General features: G+C 38.9%; 1 protein-coding gene across 1 annotated transcript; it reads right to left on the reverse strand.

Annotated features, from left to right (window-relative positions):
- Positions 1–1,795: 1,795 nt before the first annotated feature.
- Positions 1,796–18,802, reverse strand: LOC132191497 (S-sulfo-L-cysteine synthase (O-acetyl-L-serine-dependent), chloroplastic-like). The gene is made up of 11 exons (XM_059606536.1): positions 18,566–18,802; positions 18,284–18,393; positions 18,138–18,195; positions 17,775–18,038; positions 17,452–17,589; positions 6,710–6,761; positions 6,555–6,604; positions 4,190–4,249; positions 3,674–3,754; positions 3,280–3,459; positions 1,796–3,163 (listed from the first exon to the last, which is right to left on the reverse strand). The coding sequence occupies exons 1-10, from the start codon at positions 18,770–18,772 to the stop codon at positions 3,370–3,372; spliced, it is 1,110 nt and encodes a 369-aa protein (XP_059462519.1). The 5' UTR covers positions 18,773–18,802; the 3' UTR covers positions 1,796–3,163; positions 3,280–3,369.
- Between the last annotated feature and the right edge of the window lie 365 nt (positions 18,803–19,167).

Consider the following 19,167-nt stretch of genomic DNA (forward strand, 5'->3'; position numbering starts at 1 on the left):
TAAGAATGGAAAATGCTAGGGATATCAGATCTTTTACAAAATAAGATTATGTTCATTTCAAATAAAATTTAGAGTATCCCGTTAGTGTATTTTAGATGGTTAAAATTGTCATTTTTATTTCATCATTTTCAATTATTTACCAAGAGATGAGTACCAAAATGGTGTGAAGTTTATTCATTGAAGAGGATAAAAAAAAAAAAAACTAATTAAAAGAAATGCTAGAAATACTAATGAATAAGCTCCGCATCATTTTGATACTTATTTTTTGATAAAAAAAAAAAAAAAAAAAAAAAAAAAAAAATTGGTGCCCATAATATTTCTCTTGAATAATATATTGTCCATCAGAAGTTCACCATTTTCTCCTATTCGGTATCTACTATTTACTCATCTAATTAATTAATATGTTTGTCCATTGTAATGCATTGAACTTGACTACCAGGAAAAAAGTGTTCTATAAATTACAGTCACTTGAACACTTTTCTCATAGCTACCAATTGCAAAAACTCTTAATCTTAAGAGAATAATGGACTTGGATATAAAATTATGATAATTTTAGTTTACCAACAAGTGAGATCTAGATTGATTAATACCTCGATACTTTGGGTGATTGCATTGAGTATTTGTGCGAATGCTTGAACTTTGAACTATAACATTTCATTTTATCTAAGCATGAACATATACATAACCATTGATAACTATTTACATTATATCTTCCTACTACACATTACATATTTTACACTTGTCCTCAAAATTTACATAACTACAACCATACACAAAAGGGACACGTATTGCCATCCAACCCAAACCTAATCACAATAAGTTGTTAGTTGGATTAAAAAACACTATACAATTCAAAGAAATGTAAGGGCCAAGTTGCGTAGCTTCTTCAACCCATTCCTCATTATGGGATGCTATTGCTGTTAAATTAACATTTTACAAGTGAAAATGTGAATTCACGACTCAATAAGTCAAAACCAAAACAAAATTATGCGTTATGTGAGTCACATTTTATTCTAGTAAAGCCTCTTCTTTGTAGAACTAAAAACATTAAAATGCTAAGTTTTATTCCCAAAACCATGTGACAAAAATCTTTCTAAGTACTTTTTTCTGCTTGAAAACTCAATATAAGACATCCATGCATTAGTCTTTAATCTTGATTTCATATTTCTAAGACGGTTTTGTGCATTCTGCAAGATATTCTAATGGGTATTGCTACTTAGTAAACTCTTATACGACCGCTACACAACACAATTACGATAATGTGGCAGTGAAACTCAACCTTTGGATTAACAAGAGCTTGTAAAAATAAAAATCAATGACAGTATAACAGTCATATAAGAATCTACTAAATATCATTTCTCATATCCTAATAGCGTTGCTGCCCAACCAATAGAGAGACTTCTTCTTGCCCGAACCCAAGCAGACTTTGGTCCAACCAAGAAAGGCATGGGAGAATTGATTTGATGAACGCCGGGTTCATTCCTTAAATGAACTAATGGAATTCAATATGTAAGATTTATATTATATAATTGAGCTCAAGTTTATGCAAAAGTTTTTTAAGCTCAGTTAAAACATGAATTTTTTTATTAGCTCAAGTCATTACTAATGGTCATAATAGGCTATTTGCTGCTCTAGCCACAAATTAAAAGTAAATCCGAATTGGATAAATGGATCTTTTTCCGGGTCAGATGAATGGGTACATCCAATCGTCACTAACAAATTCGGATATTGCATCAACCTGAATAGATCCAAATTTGACACATTTACAGGCCTAATGGAAACAACACATGCGAAAATGTTTCCCTTCTTCCGTCTCATCAATATCAATGAAAGTCAACATTTGTATGCTACCACTAAATTTGATGCTAACTCTACAATAAATAAAATCTTCATGACAGCCTCGTTTTGAAAAGTGACCCCCAGCCTATACATTATACAGCGTAGAATCTTGTCACTTAAAAACATGTATTCTACTACTTTCTATTCGATGTGGAGGAAAGGAAAGGGAATTAGGACAAAATTAAACAAAAAAATAGGTGGACCACATACAACTAAAAAACAGTGCTGCAAGCAAAAGATACACGAACTATTAGGAATTAGTCAAATTAATGATTCGGCCCAGCCCATCAAGAGAACCAAAATGGCCACAAAGAATTGCACTAAGAAGCATCACAAGAGGTTCCGGAAGGTCTGCAGGTAGAACCACCAACATGCCAACACCGTAAAAGGATGGATCAGAGAAGCCGACAAGCAACCAAACACAAAATGAACAAAACTGGCGAGAGAACACCGAAAGGCAATGTCTCCACCAACAAGTAAAGCAACGAATAAACAGGGAGACAAAAGCCAAAATATAAAAACAACAAAAGCAATAAACAAAAGAAAACACCATAAAAACAATAGAAAGATACATAAAAGAAACTAAACCCAAAAAGCAGCAGCTCCTGCAATGGAATGGGCAGAGAATGGGAGGCACTGAGAGGCGTGTGACGCCAATGCGCCGGCGTGTGAAGACCATGTGCCGGCAAGTGGACATCAAACGACGAAGCGGCGGATAACAGCAATAAGATGGAGTGCTGAAAAGGACGATGAGCAGACACGTGACAAGCTATAAAGGACCAAGAAAAATATATCATACTTTAGAAAAGACCTGATCTAAGAACCACATCCTTCCAGATGAGCAACAAGATGAGCAAGGCTGAAGACAGAGGTAGAAGCAGTCCCCAGAGGCACTAGAGGCAAAGTTGCTGCAGCTGGGGAAGACGCAAAACACCGGGAGAACACCAAAATCACTAGGAGAAACCAAGCGAAAGAGAAAGAGGGAGAACGACCCTCCTCCCCTCCACAAGGCGGTAGAAAAACCTCACAAGGAGGTGGCGGCTCCAAACCTAGGGTTTGAGAGCTCTCTCTTTCGAAACGAAAGAGTATTCTACTACTTATAAACAAAGAAAATACGTAGCGTACAACCACATTAACAACATTTGAATATTTTTCTTGGAGAAAAATGAAAAGGAAAAACTAAATACAAAGGGAAAGGCGAAGCTGAATATACAAAAGAACATTTCCAAGAAAAAAATGAAAAAAGAAAACTCGTATAAATGAGCTCATTGCATCGCTTTAAAACCTAGCCTCCTGTTACCGTGCCTTCAGTGAAAAATTGCATCTGCAAAAAGATTCAAATATTAATTGAATGATGTGGGAGTATACTTAAAATGCTTCTTTCTTTTCCTTTTCTGGACGGCTGAGGATACTTGATCACCGTAACTAACAAGCATTTACCCATTAAGAGAATAGGGTGGTGACTTCTGGTTCCGTTGTAAGAGAATGACTCAATTCTCTTGAACACTCCATTTCTGGAGCTGTTTCAGGCTATCTTTGCCGCATTTCCTTGACCTCTTCGTGGATAGATTGGAAAAGAACAGTAGGAATATACCTCTCCCCAAAGCTTGGAAATATAACCTTCAGTATACAAGTTAGAGAGAACTATCAATTTCAAAATAAAGTGCTGATAAAATAGAGTTAAAAATGAATGTCTTTGATCGATTCATGAGTTGGTGAGAAGATCTGTGATGCTGAATGTTGCTATATACAATCATGCTATCACTGATGTTCTAAACTACTAATGTTTAGTAATATGTTCAATCACTGCCAAATAATTATAAAATGTGCTCACTGTAATAAGTTTTCCAGCATTCTCAGGCCTTCTTGCTAAACTAATTGCAGCAGCTGCAGCAGCGCCTGATGATATACCAACCTGGGTGCAGGTATGAAATATTAATTATCAAAATCAACTTCAAGAGAGGGGAGAGACCCCTTTTTGTAATTGCAGTAACATTGTTATAGCTAGCAAGAGCTCAAAATGGAGAATTGATGATGAGGTTTAAATATCAAAGAGGAGGTGGGCAACTTAGAAAGAAGCTTCCTACAAGTAAAAGTGCTAAATGGAGCTCAGTTATTTCCCCTAATGGGAATCTCCGAGACATCAACAGAAGATGAAAGAGGATTTTACGGGTATGTTTGAGTACAAAACTAGTTCCACCAAATGTGATTATTGTGCACTTCAATCAAACTGGATACAAACCAAAGCTTGGTCAAATTTGAACTGGTCCATATTCTGAGATTGGTTCGAAACCACAATAAAGTAGATCTCTGGTTTGGTAAACGTTGTTAAAAAATACTTGCATATTACCAGCAAACCTTCCTCCAATGCTAGTCTCCTTGCCATCTCAACAGCTTCAAAATTGGTAACCTACATTTTGCCAACAATTTCATATGAGATACATCATGTAACTATATTCTGAATAAAAGCACTTCATGGTAAGAGACAATACAAATTAAGCAGCAAACAGATCTATTTAATTATCCAGTATTTATCCAGATGTTGATCCAGCTTGACCATCCAGGGGACTGAAAGTCAAAAATCTATATTAATGATGACTCTTATGAGATGAATGAACTGCCGACATTCCATTGAACCCGGAATCGGATCCTCTCCATTCCATTTCACTTGAAATGGAGAGGAGCCGGTTCACAGCTAAGATGTCATAAAATAAACTCAGTGATCTTGATTTGTACACTCCTGGCTACGAAAATAAACAAAACATAATACTAATTTTTTCTATTCCAAGATAAAAGTTCATAATCTTTTGGTTCACTCAATTCAGAAAACAGATCCTAGGATTTCAGCATGGTTAGAGAGCATTTTTGTTGGATAACTAAAATCGGCGGTTGATGAGGGCCAGGAAAATTTACAGAGAAAGTGAAATGGTTTTGAAGCATGTGGACCAATAATATTAGTGTTTTGGCATCTATTTTGAAATGCAAAAGGCTAGCCTTCACAAGTGCTAACAATCCCATGGGCTTCATTTTGGATAACTTAGTTGGAATTTGTATGGTTTGAGAGTAGTTAAGCCTAGGCCCTTGCTTCTAGTAATCAAAAACCTAAAATGATGGGAAAAATAGCGGTTACAATAATAAAAATGATTCACTTATTCACGCCTAAGAGCTGGCAAATTTTCAAGCATATGAGGTACTATGGAAAGCAAATGAGTTTAACGCACAGTATAGGGACGAGAGTTCCATGTTAGAGCACTAGTAGTAATTTTCCTTAAATGTTTTTCTAAAGTTAGATAACCAAATTACTTTTTACTTCCCCATTCAAATACAGTCATCAATAGCTTCCCTTATCTTTTCCCTATACCATTTAAATATTCTTTCAAACTCAATGTGACGGGAAAGAGAGCCTTTTTGAATAAAATAAGAAAATTTTGGGTAGCACTGCAGCTTTCCCTCGGTTTAGGAAAGGGAAGGGAAATTTAGGGGGTTTTTGGGGATTTTCCCTAAGTTTAGGAAAGGGAAGGAGGTTTAGAGAGTCTGGTGCTAGCACTCTTATAAAGTAGAAAGAAAAAAAAATCAGGAAAGAGAGTTCCATTTTATAAAACAGAAAAAAAATAAAAATAAAAATAAAAAAATAAAAAATCATGTATTTTCATGTATCTCATTAAGATCTCACTAAATCCAATCATTGCAAGCTGATTACGAAAGCTCTGCAGCACACTAATGAGAAGTCAAATCAAGGAAGACATAGTAAACATCTACCTTTCAATTGTCAGAGGACACAAAAAACTTTCATGCATCTTGTTTATAGATCAGACACCCAAATTGAATTAAAAAACTCTGCAATAAATTGATGACAACTCAACTCAAGGAAGACTTAAAGAGAATCCAGAAGCACAAATAAAATTCAGAACATCTGATGCAACCTGGAATTTGTTTACCCTTTTTGAGCTTTTCCTGAAATATGACTAGTAGTAATGTAAGAACAGCAGAAAGTTGGGGCTCTTAAGCCTTGGCTCATGTGGGGTTGGGGTTGGGTATATGCAGATCTTAGGTTCAGAGTGTTATGTACATATATCCATTGTGCAGGGGTGCAACCATGCAACACTTCTCAGTTTGGGCTCACATTCTGAGATTTGCAAGTTCTTTTCAAGACTGGGAATTAAAATCAGTTGATTCTCTATTTGATTTATATTTCCAATATCCCATTCTGTTCAGGGGCAGATAAAAGCTGAACCAAAATGGTATTTTGACGTTGCTCAGTTGATTAGCTTTTACTACATGACTCTGTTCCAAGTGCTGTGGTCCTTGGTAATTGCTCTTTTTCAGGTCCAATAGGAGATGCCAAAGAAGGCTGCGGAAGTATTGTTTTACTGTAAAGGGAATTCCGGCCACTGTAAAAGTTGTTTTATTTGGAACTCATTTCCACTTAAGATTGTATGACTCATTCGGAAAGAAAGGAACAACCGAATCTTCGATGGCAATGAGCTCCCCACCAATGTGCTAAATATTCTAGTCTTGAGGTTTTTGTTTGATTGGATGAATGCACTTGGCAGTGTTCCTGCTTTCTAGAAATTCTTTATTTATTGAATTTTCATTCATAACCCTTTGGAGAACCTATTGTATACTTGAGGTTTCTTCTCTTTCTTCTAAAATAGATCACCTATAAAAAAATATTAAACAATGAGAAAAATAAAGTGAACAAAAAATCTCTTTACCTTGATAACCTCGTCAAGCAATTTAACATCCAAAATGCTTGGCAGATAACCTGCACCAGAACCTTGTATGTCAGAAGCAGAAAGCCGCAAATGACAAAGGAAACTTGAATTTTTTTTTGGGACGAAAAGAAAGGACGAAATATAGTGGTTTCCACCTGGGCTTTCCCCTGAGATTACACTTCTCTCTGCAGGTTCAACACCTACAATCTAAACAAACAAAAAAATAACAAGCTCTCATCTATGAAACAAGAAAATAAAGAACAAAGGAAACAGCATGCGACTTTATTAACCACTCAGCAAGCCCAGATGGAGAACCTCATCAAATCAAAAAGTACCAATGATTCAAAACATAGTCCTTTGCAACCTTTCAAATGATACAAGTTAGAAACTTCATAATTTGAGTTCTAGTTTATGAGATATACCACTTGGAACTTTCGAGTTGAAACAAAATTATATTTATCATGAAAAATATATTGTTAGAGAGGGGGTATTGTAATAAAGGTTAGAGGCTACTCCTGGAATGAAGTCATACCACACAGATATACTAGCTGATTGTATTGTTTCTCTAATATATATACTTGAACAGTGAGGGATAGAGAAAATACTTTTTCTCCTCTCATTTACAAACTCTAGTTTTAACACTATATTAGAGTATTGATCCTAGAGTTAATTCTTTCAATTATTTTTCCTCTTTTTTCTTATATTAGTTATTCTTTCTTTCTTTCTCAGTTAATTTTCTGCTTCCCCTCCACTGCCCAGTGGGTATGTTGGGCTCAGTCCCGATGCTCACCACTGAAGGCCGATGGGATTCTCGATGTCAGCAGTCAGCACGACTCGCAGGTGAGTGATAGGCTGCAGATCTTTCTATAGCTGCTGCAGTTGGTGGTTCAGTGGCTTGTTATTTCTTTTAACGATTGGCCAATCATCATGATATACAACCCGCAATTTTTTCATGGATCTGGATTAATCTTATGGAGATTCTGTTGGTTTAGTACTGATTTTATATGTTTTTTTCTTTGCTGGTACCACATGGTCCAGCTTTGATCTGCTCTCAATAAATTGCTAGTGGCGGTTCAAACTTTTTCAGTAGATTCAATAGTTGTGTTTGCTGGTTCTGGGTGGGTCAGTTTCGATTTGGCCCCCCAACTAATTGCCAATAGTTCTTGGGTTGGCCCACTTGTTTTGCTGGCTAGTTGATTGGAATCTTGGGTAATTTCTGACTAAGTGCTATTTGTTCTATTTATGGAATGTTATTATTGAAAAAATTGAATGTCGTTTGGCTGGTTGGAAGAGGCTTTTTTTGTCTAAGGGTGGTAGGTTGACTTTGATTAAAAGCACTCTCTCCAATTTGCCTACTTTTTTTTCTTTTTTTTTGTCCCTTTTCCCCATTCCCATAAGTGTGGCTAACCAGAGTGAGAAACTTCTTATGGACTTTTTCTGGGGTGGAGTTGGTGACAAGTTTAAGTTTCATTTAGTCAGCTGGTCGAAGATTTTGTTCTCCAATGTATTCCAATGGTTTGGGGGTTAGAAATCTGATTCAGTTTTACCGAGCACTTATGGGTCATGGCATTACGCTACAAAGAGGGAGGCTTTGTGGAGATAAGTGGTGGAAACAAAATTTGATAGCATGAGGTTGATGTTCGAAGGAAGTAGTAGGGCCCTCCGAAGTAGGAGTGTGGAAATATATTAGGAGGGGGTGTGAAGTTTTTCTAGGTTTGTTAGATATGGGGTGGGAAATAGGCATAAGATCAAGTTTTAGCATAATGTGTGTGGTGATTTGCCCCTAAAGGCAACTTTTCCGAAATTGTTTAGTATTGTAAGTTGTAAGGAGGCGTGGGTGGAAGATCATGTACAATTCTGATGTAGATCGGAGTGCTTACGATTCATGAGGAAGACTCGAGCAGATGTCAGTTTGAAGGGACCCCAAGGAGTCAAAACACGATCATAGAGTCCGGACATGACATCCTGTCCGGACATGGGGAGTAATTCGGAGTTTCTGGAATTTGTGTCTGGACATGGATCCCGCATGTTCGGACAGGTCATCAACATTGAAGTCTCAGGAAAGCCCGTCCGGACGCACCTATATTATTTTTACGCACTTTGTTAGTGTGTGTCCGAACAGGGGGGATTATGTCCCGTCCGAACAGGCCTCGTAGGTTTACCAATCCAACTCTATTTCGTACTATTTTTAGGTTTAGGGATTGGGGGCCTATAAATACATGTATTATAGACCCTAGAACAGAGTTTTTGATTATTATTCAGTTTTCTTCAATATGAATACTCAAAAGTTGAGTTTCTTCATTATTTTCCTTCAACCCTAGAAAGCATCTAGCGTTTAGAGAAGATTTCTTCGATTATTTGATCGTATCAAGGTCTTAGGAATATTTATCCCTTCTTCTTGCTGTTATTCTTGCATATCACAACATCATGCTGCATCAGTTGGTATCAGAGCCCAAGTTGCTTTCCATGGCTCCAGTCACAAGGGGAAGGGGCAACCGCTGTGCAAACTTGAACGAAGTGTATGAGCGCGAGGAATCAGTTCGTGAAGAACGTTGGCAACACATGGAGGAACAATTCAAGGCTATGAGGGATCAAGTGGAAGCCCTCACTACCTGATTATCCAACATGGGTGGTCACAACGGATGTCATCATCAACCCCCACCGCACGTTTCGGAGGAGGAAGATGAACATAGCGATGGGAATGAATTTGGGAATCCTTTTGCGGAGCATCGAGTGCACGGACATCAACCCCCTGCGCAAGCTCATGCCAATCAGTGGGAGAACGAGTTCAAACTCGATATTTCGGAATTCCAAGGGGGTCTACAACTTGAAGAATTTCTGGATTGGGTAGCGGCAGTTGGAGAGGTTCTCGATTTCAAGGGGGTGCCTGAGGATCGATGAGTTTCTTTGGTCGCAACCAAATTCCAAGGAAGAGCTGTTGCGTGGTGGCAACAATTGAAGCAATCTAAGGTGCGGCTGGGCAAGGGGAAGATCAACAGTTGGGAGAAACTGTTGAAACACATGCGGCCTGCCTTTTTACCTCACAACTACACCAGAACCATGTATCAACGGCTGCAGAATTTGTTCAAAGTTCGTTGATGAGTACACGGAAGAATTCTACAAGTTGTTGACACGGGTAGATCTGGCCGAATCTAACGATCAACTTGTGTCCCAATATATCGGAGGCTTGCGACAACAGATCCAAGACTCTTTGAATCTCTTTGATCCCGTCAATGTTTCGGAGGCCCACCAAAGGGTGTTGCTATTAGAGAAGACACTCACGCGAGGACCCTTAGGCCTATTTGGCCATGGAGGCGGTGCAGGCAATAACCGATCGAGTGGGCAAATCACGGCTTGAAGTACTACTCAACCTCTGATCCAAAATAGGGTCCCAACAACAACAGGACAACCAAGCCGGGCTGGGGCGACTAGTGGGCCCAAATGCTTTCAATGTGGCAAATCGGGCCACTGGATGGCGGATTGCTGCAAGGGAGATAAGTATGGTAAGGGTCTACTTATTGACTCAGGAGAAACCTTCGATGAGCAAGGTGACAAAGAAGAAGAAGAGGTAACTTTTGACGACTACAGGGAGGTCGATGAAGAGTTTGTCACCAGAGATGATGGTCCTCTTTTGGTGGTTAGGAGGGTGTGCTTTACACCCTGGAAGGCAAAGGGTGACAATGGACAGTGCCACAATCCATGCACGATTGGGGGCAAGGTCTGCAAGCTCGTCATTGATTCAAGCAGTTGCGAGAATGTCGTAGCAGAAGATGCGATCCGGAAGTTGGCCCTAGAGACAAAGAGACACCCTACCCCCTACCGCTTGGAGTGGCTCAAAAAGGGCATCGAGGTAATAGTATCTAAACGTTGCCTTGTGTCTTTTTCCATTGGTCCAAGTACAAAGACAAAACATGGTGTGACGTGGTTGCCATGGACACATGCCACTTGTTACTAGGGAGGCCATGGCAATATGACAGAAGTGCTCATCATGATGGAGGAAGAACACCTATAGCTTCTTGGTGGATAATGTGAAGCTAACACTCCTACCAAGCTCAGGAGATGGATCTAAACCTTCAAAAGGGGCAGGCCAAACCCTCTTGGCAAAGCGGGAGTTCATCATGGAGATGCTAGATTCAAATTGTGTGTACATACTATATGGCAAGGAGAGCAACACCATGGAGGTTGTGCCGGAATCGGTTAGAGGGTTGTTGGAGGTTGCATAATGGGTTCCTTTTCAAAGGCACTCAACTTTGCATCCCCGAAGGCAGTCTACGGCTGAAGATTATCTACAAGCGCCACAATGAGGGTAACATGGGGCGGGATAAGACAGTCCAACTGGTGTCGGAGCAATTCTATTGGCCGAGCATGAGGAAAGAGGAGGAGAAGCTTATGAGGAGCTGTCGAGTATGTCAAGTGTCCAAGGAGACGACTACTAATGCCGGGTTGTATATGCCCATCCCTATTCCGAAAGGGCCTTAGACCAATGTGAGCATGGACTTCGTATTGGGTTTACCCCGGACCAAAAAAGGTAATGACTCCATCTTTGTGATGGTTGATAGATTCTCTAAAATGGTGCATTTCATTGCCTGCAAGAAGACCTCCGATGTCGTGAACATGGCACAATTGTACTTCAAAGAGGTCTATCGACTCCATGGACTACCATTGCCCATAGTTTTCAACTGCGACACAAGGTTCCTTACCCACTTTTGGTGGTGTTTGTAGTTGCTGTCTCACACAAAACTCGATTTCAGCAGCGCCTACCACCCACAAACGGACGGACAAACGGAGGCCGTCAATCGGTCGTTGGGGGTATTACTTCGGAGCTTGGTGGGGGAGCATCTCAAGTCATGGGATCAGAAGTTGTACCAAGCCGAATTCGCCTTCAACCGGTCAACCAACCGGAGTACCGGCCTTAGCCCATTTACCATCATTTATGGGAGTAATCCTCGTGCACCGTTGGATTTGGCACCTATTCCCTACTGGAAGCGAACACATGCTAAAGCTGAAGACCTAATTGCCAAGATACATGAGGGCCACAAGCTGACCATCAAAAATTTACATGAGTTGACGGCAAAGTATAAGGCGGATGCGGACAAAAAGCGACGTGCCCTAGAGTTCAATGAGGGGGATTTTGTGTGGGCTGTCTTGACAAAAGATAGGTTCCCTGTTGGAGAGTACAACAAGCTGGCTGCCCGCAAGATTGGTCCAGTAGAGATTGTGGAGAAGATCAAACCGAATGCCTACCAGTTGAAGCTGCCTAGCCACATCAAGACATTTGATGTCTTTAATGTCAAGCACCTTGTCCCGTTCACAGGTGACTCTTCTGACGAGGATACGAATTTGAGGGTGAATTCTCTTCAAATTGGGAAGGATGATGTAGATCGGAGTACTTGGGACTTCATGAGGAAGACTCAGACAAATGTGAGTGTAAAGGGACCCCAAGGAGTCAAAACACGATCGCAGTGTCCGAACATGACATCCGTGTCCAGACATGGGGAGTAATTCGGAGTTTCTGGAATTTGTGTCCGTACATTGTCAGATAATGGGTCTCAATTCAATTATGATCAAAATGGTGATCAATCCACTGTAGTTGTATAAAAAAAAAAGTTGTATCTCATAGTGGTTCTCAAAGTTCAAAAGGCAAATGTGGGGGTCAAGGAGGCCGATGTGCTCATGGAGGTCATGATTCTTAGGGTTGTCGTATTAAAGATTGTGAACTTCGTAGATGTACTCATTGTGGATAAAATAATTCATTTTGTGGATTACTATTGGAATTTATATGGAACACCATCTAGATTTACCAATCAAACATTTTATCAAGAAAATATTCCTTAGTCATCTAGACCATCTTCTAGTTCTGGTCAATCGTCCAATTCCAATCTGATTACTAAACCAAAGAACGAGTATGCGCAGGTCATGCGAACAAAACATGCAATTTCTTCATCCACAAATACTTTTGCTCAACTAGGTAATGCATCTACTTGTCTTCTCTCATTCACTTATGATCCACGGGGCATCTATTCTAACGCTTCCTAATATATGATTGGTTCATCTAGTACTTTATATGATCATCATCTTGTCAAATCATCTTACAGTGTTACCCTTGCTAATGGTTTCCTAACTAAGGTTGAAGTTTTAAGGACCACTCAGCTTAGTCCAGATATGGATTTATTATTCGTTTTATATATTCCTAGCTTTCCTTTTAATTTATTATCAATTAGCAATATCACTAAAAATCTTTAGTATTATATAACCTCCTTTTCTTTTCTTTTTTTGATAAATAGTATTATATAACCTTCTATCCATTGTTGTGTATATTTGAAGATCTAAAGCAATGAAAAAGATTGATAAGAGGTACAAAGTTGGTGACCTTTATTGCCTTAACTTTGAGCCTCCTCTCACCCGAGCCCTCCGGTAATTATTATCTTCTTTCCAATTACTCACCAAAGCTAGATATTTGCAGCCAGATTTTGAGAAAGAGGAGGTGAGGAAGGTAATGAAAGCTACAAATGGTGACAAGGCACCGGGCCTTCCGACGGTTTCTCTATGGCGTTCTTCCTAGCTTGTCGGGATGTTTTAAAAGGGGGTGTCATGAAGGTTATTCGTGAATTTCATGCTAGAGGTAAGTTTGAGGGGAGCCTTAATGCTTCGTTTCTCACCCTCATTCCAAAGCAAGAGCGGTTGACCTCAATGACTTTCACCCAATTAGTCTTGTAGGGGGTATTTACAAAGTTATTGCTAAGATTCTAGCAAACAGGCTTAAGATGGTATTGAATAAGATTATCTCTAAGTCGCAGAATGTATTCATAAGATGTAGGAAAATCCTTGATCATGTTCTTATTGCCAATGAATACCTTGTAGTAGATGAAGATCTGGTGAGCTGGGTGGTATATGGAAAATGAATTTGGAAAAAACTTATGATCATGTTAATTGGGATTTTCTGTTGTATATGCTGAGGAGGTGTGGCTTTGGGGGAAAATGGTGCACTTGGATAGCTCATTGCATTTCTTCAGTGCGCTTCTTGGTTTTAGTGACCGGCACTCCAATATGTTTTTTTAGTAGCTCCCATGGACTAAAACAAGGGGACCCTTTGTCCCCTTTGTCCCCTTTGTCATTTGTCTTTGTGATGGAGATGTTGGATAGAATGATTTCTACTGCTGTGAGTGGGGGACTGTTGTCTAGTTTCTATGTGGGTAATGTTGGTGGGTTTGTTTGCTCTCACATTCTGTTTGTTGATGATACTTTGATTTTCACTGGTGCCGGGAGAGGACACTGGAGGAGATTAAGGATATTCTTCAAAACTCTTTTATTTTTGGACCATTGCTTATATGATTTTCTTGTTCTTTTTGCTCCTTCTAGCTAGCTTGTGTACTTAGGGGCACCTTACACTTTTAATTTTTTTTTTTTTTTTTTTATAAGTAATAATGCATTAAAGAGCGCAGAAAGGCGCAACCCAAGTACACAGGGAGTATACAAGAGAGCAGCTAAGTGGGGGAGAAAGAAGAAGAGAACATAAAGAGAAAATCAGGAAAATTAATCACTAAAGGAGCAAGCCAGCCTGCAGTCCATGTGAAAAGCGTGTACAAAAAGAAATGAACAAGGTCCTCAAGGTTCCTCGACAAATCCTCGAAGCATCTCGCATTCCTTTCCTTCCAAAGGCACCATAAAAGACACAGAGGAACCATCTTCCAAACCACGGCGCTACGGGTTCTACCGCCCGACCACCAACTAGCAAACATCTCCTTAACACTTCTAGGCATAACCCAACACAAATTGAATCGGGAGAAAATAACATCCCACAACTTGCGCGCAACCCCACAATGAAGAAAGAGATGATCCACAGACTTCCCATCCGATTCACACATACAACAACGATTAATCACAACAATACCTCTTTTCCGAACATTATCCAGAGTGAATGATTTCCCAAGGGCAGCCGACCACACAAAAAACGCCACTCTCAAAGGAGCCTTAGTGCGCCAAATACTTTTCCAAGGGAAGTAGTTGGATTCTTTGGAGGCAAGCTTCCTATAAAAAGAGCGAACCTCAAACTTCCCTTTTCTCGAAGGGATCCACCACATCCGGTCCTCCCCAACCCCACGAATCGATAACGAATACAAGAACGAGAAGAAAGAGGCTAAAACCATCTCCTCCCAATCATGAATTCTGCGAGTAAAAGTAACATTCCAGTGAACCATCCCATTTATGCACTCCCGAATATCCGCAATGGAAGCATCCTTATTGCTAGCAATATTAAAAAAGCCTGGAAAAGCATCCTTGAGGGGCATCTCGCCACACTATAAATCCTTCCAAAATTTGACTTTCCCCCCCGAGCCAAGATCCAATCTGAAATGGAACTGAAACGACCTCCAACCCCTACAAATGTGTTTCCATAACCCCAACCCATGCGATCCACAAGGAAATTTAGAACGCCAACCACCCCAATGCACCCCATGCACCCCTTACGCTTTTAATTATATGTGTCAATTACTTACAAAATAAAAAAATAAAAAAATTAACATTGTTGTCTTAGTCACCCTTCGTTATCTGCTTTGGAGCATCAAGTCATGAGTCTCATTCATGTGTCCTCTTTACCTTGTAAATTGTGAGTTTAGTAAACATCATCATGTGTCATTTAAATCCCAAGTTGATAGTTGTGTTTCAAGTCCTTTCAAATTGATTCATTCTAATGTACAAGGACCAACAAGTGCTGATTCTAATGAATTTCATTCTTTGTGACATTTGTGGATGATCATCCTCGTATGGCATGCCATTTTTTATGCAAACATGTTTTGAGCTGTTCACCATCTTTGAAATGTTTTGTAATGAAATTAAAACCCAATTTGGATCTATTCACATTGACATTCTGACAATGTTAGAGAATATACATTCACTCCTAATTATTTGTGAGCCAAAGGCATTATCAAGTAAACCTTTTGTGTTCACACACCGCAACAAAATAGCATAGCTGAGCATAAAAATCATCACTTATTGGAAGTGGCCCCCCAACCTTTTGTTCCGAATGCATGCTCCTAAGGAGTTTTTGGTGTAATGTTTTCCTTACTACTTGCTACCTTATTAACAGGATGCCTTCTTCTGAGTTACATGGGGTATCACCTCACTCTATTTTGTTTCCTTCCTCTCCTGCTTTTTCTCTTCTTCCAAAGGCTTGTGGGTGTGTCAATTATATTTACAACCTTGGTCCTCGCTTTGATAAACTTGATCCTTGTGTTACTAAATGTGTGTTTCTCTGTTATTCCAAAACCCGAAAAAGGTATCATTGCTACAATCCTGCTCTTAAGCAATACTTCAATAGTGCGAATGTTACCTTATCTAAATCTACACCATATTTCTCCCATACCGGCTCTCCTACTGATTGTGATCTTGTATCACTATCATCATCTATTCCACTTCCTTCGTTGCATGACTTATGATCACCCTCCAACATTGCTCCATCTTCTCTCTTGGATACCTTGCATGCGGCTCGTACAAACCCATTGAAGGATTATTCTCATCACTCAAGGGCACCGTCTCTAGTGCTTCCCCCCATCTTCATTACTGTAGCTCCCCCAACACCCACCTCTCCATCTTCATAACTGTCTCTGAATCCGATTTTACTGATTGTGTCAAACAAACATGGCCTTAAAAAGGGTACATACTCTTGTGTCACTAAACAAACTATTAGTCACTTTCTTTCTTCCCATTCTTTGTCTCATTCACTTTCCTGATTTAACTCCTAATTTTCTCTCTTTGTTCTTAGAGTAATGCTAGATAATATACTTCTATCCAACATTCATCCAACAATGCTAATATGTCATTCCCAATTAACCTTTGGGTTAATCCTTGTTAAATTATAAAAAAAAAATGATCCAATAGTTGGTTGGGCGTGCCATGTCAGCATTGTTGATGAATGTTAGATAGAAGTATAGTATTTAGCATTTCTCTTATTCTTAATACAATACAGGAAGCATTTTCTGATCCAGGTTAAAAGAAACCTATGGAAAAAGAAATGACTACACTACATAATAATGGCATATTAGATCTTGTCTCCTTTCCATTTGATGAACAAATTATTGGTTGCAAATAGGTATACATGGTCAAGTTTAATCCAACTAGTTTCGTTGAACGCTTGAAGTCACATTTGGTTACTAAAGGTATACATAGACTTTTGAGTATTGACTATAAGGAGACAATTTTATTTTTTTTGTTGTCAAGATCCCACATTTATAGCTGTTAATTTCTCGTCATTAATCATGATTAGTCTTCATTTCATGTTGGATGTTAAAAATACTTTCTTACATAGAGACTTACTAGGAAGTCTACAGGGAGTAACCACTTGGGTTGCTACAGTGTTTACAAGGTAAGGAAGGTTTTGTATGGCCTAAAACCTTCCTTCTTGTAGTGTGTGTATGATGTTGCAATTACAGGGAATGGCTCTGGGATTATTGCAGCCAAATGGGCACCTTAGAGTGGAAGGCTTTATTGATACGGATTGAGTAGGCTCTACTACGGGTATAGTGCTTTTTTCAAATGGTAATTTGGTTATAGGGAAGAGTGAGAAGCAAATGGTACTAGCATAATCTATTGTAAAAGCCAAGTATAGAGCGACATCTTACACTCCTAGCGGCTTAATGTGGTTACAGCATTTCCCTCAACACATATTAATTTGAATTTAACAGAAACCAACCAAAAAACTAGCAAAAATACAGAGAGAGAGAGAGAAACTATTCCACAGAACAGAAGTTCTAGTATGCATTTCATATAAAACTTTTCTAGAAGGTTTGATGAGTTTTTCCAGCATTTTTAGTCAACTGAAAATCATTGAAAAAGTAATATAATTTATCAACATATTGAAACAACAAGCAATCAGATTCCTCAAAAAAGAAGCAATCCTAACCTTCACTTTTTTGTTCATCATTTTCAGGTAACGGCCAGTGCCTGTAACAGTACCACCAGTTCCAATCCCAGCAACAAAAATGTCAACACTACCCATAGTATCCTCCCATATTTCGGGCCCTGTAGTTTCGAAGTGGATCTGTAATTCATGCATGCAGAGCTTAAGAAAATTTGAATTATATTATCCAAATGGTTTTTAGACAAAGGTGAGGTCAGAGCTCCAATCCCATATTGATCTCTGTTTTATATTTAAACAATAAAGCAGTTAGGTTCAACAGAAAAGTTATAAGCAAAATCTCTGAGGTTATAAAACAGACATATAACCTTGGTATTAGCGGCATTATCAAACTGTTGAAACATGTAAGCATCTGGCATGCTGAGAACAATTTCTTCAGCTTTATGAACAGCCCCTTTCAGACCTTTCTCTGGGTCAGTCAAAACAATCTCTGCACCAAATGCACGTAAAAGAACCCTCCTTTCAAGGTTTATGGATGCAGGCATGGTAGCTATAAGCCTATATCCCTTAGCTGCTGCAACAAAAGCAATAGCAAGTCCAGTATTTCCACTAGTTGGTTCAACTAATATAGTCTGCACAATTACAGAAACAAAACATAAGGCTATCACCAACCTCTAATATTGATCAAATATACCCAATTCCTTTATATTGGTAGCAAAGAAATGACTCACCTTCCCAGGAGTAATTACCCCTCTCTCTTCAGCATCAGATATCATACTGTAACCAATTCTGAAATGTCAAGAATTAACAACAATGTCAGACCACAAATAAAGTACTAAATCTAAATTCAAAGGGTGGAAGACTTGAGGAAGGTTACCTATCCTTCACACTTCGGCAAGGCTCCATAGATTCAAGCTTTGCAGCAATATTTGCAACGCAGCCTTGCGTAACTTTGTTGAGGTACACCATTGGTGTTCTCCCAATTAACTACATCAACATGGAAAATTGAAAATAAAAAATACCCTTAATTAGTAAAAAAACTTGGAGACATGAGCAACTATTAACCTTCTCAAAATGAATAACATATTTGAAGACATCCCGAGATACACATATGTATCTCAATGGCATTTTTCCGACGTGTAGGGGGGGAAAAGTTGACCTGGGTGACGTCATCGGCAATGTTGACGGAGTCGAGCTCACTTCTGGTGGTGCAGACGGAGGTTGCTTTGGGGCGGAATCTTCTGGGAGCCCAAAAGGCGCCGTTAATGGCTCCCAAGGACGCGAAACGGAGACGCTGGGTTGGAGCTAGGAATGAGGGACGAGGAGGAAGAGTGAGCAGAGGAGATGATGATAGCATTTTCACCATTTTAGTCTCAGAAAAAACCAAAGTGATCTCTTTGAGGGGGTTTTACATGGGTTTTGCTTTTGTCAAATTATCCTTAAATTTATTAAAAAACAACCATTTAAAAATTAAAATTATTAAAAAAAAAAATTGGGTAATTTTGTTCATATTAGCCCCTTAATTTTTTTTTTTTTTTTTTTACCAATAGATATTTTTATATATTTTTAATTTTATTTATTAATAATTTGAAGGTTATTTTGAAAAAAAAAAATGGTTAAATACCTTATTCCCCTTGGTTTAACAACTTTATTTTTTGTGCCCTAGGGTTTAATTTTTATCAGAGATGGTACTTGTAGTTTACATAAAAACGGAAATGGTAAAATAATTAATTATATGAATGCGTATCAATTTGTTAATGG

This window comes from Corylus avellana, chromosome ca9 (assembly GCF_901000735.1).
Source record: "Corylus avellana chromosome ca9, CavTom2PMs-1.0".
Taxonomy (NCBI): Eukaryota; Viridiplantae; Streptophyta; class Magnoliopsida; order Fagales; family Betulaceae; genus Corylus; species Corylus avellana.

Bases quoted from the DNA above. Each gene is read 5' to 3' on its own strand.
- LOC132191497 (XM_059606536.1), bottom strand. From the start codon at position 18,772: ATGGTGAAAATGCTATCATCATCTCCTCTGCTCACTCTTCCTCCTCGT. The intron at 17,590-17,774 runs GTTATATGTCTG...CATGAATTACAG, and splicing joins ATAATGCCGCTAATACCAAG to ATCCACTTCGAAACTACAGG. The intron at 6,605-6,709 runs GTGGAAACCACT...GTTCTGGTGCAG, and splicing joins AATCTCAGGGGAAAGCCCAG to GTTATCTGCCAAGCATTTTG.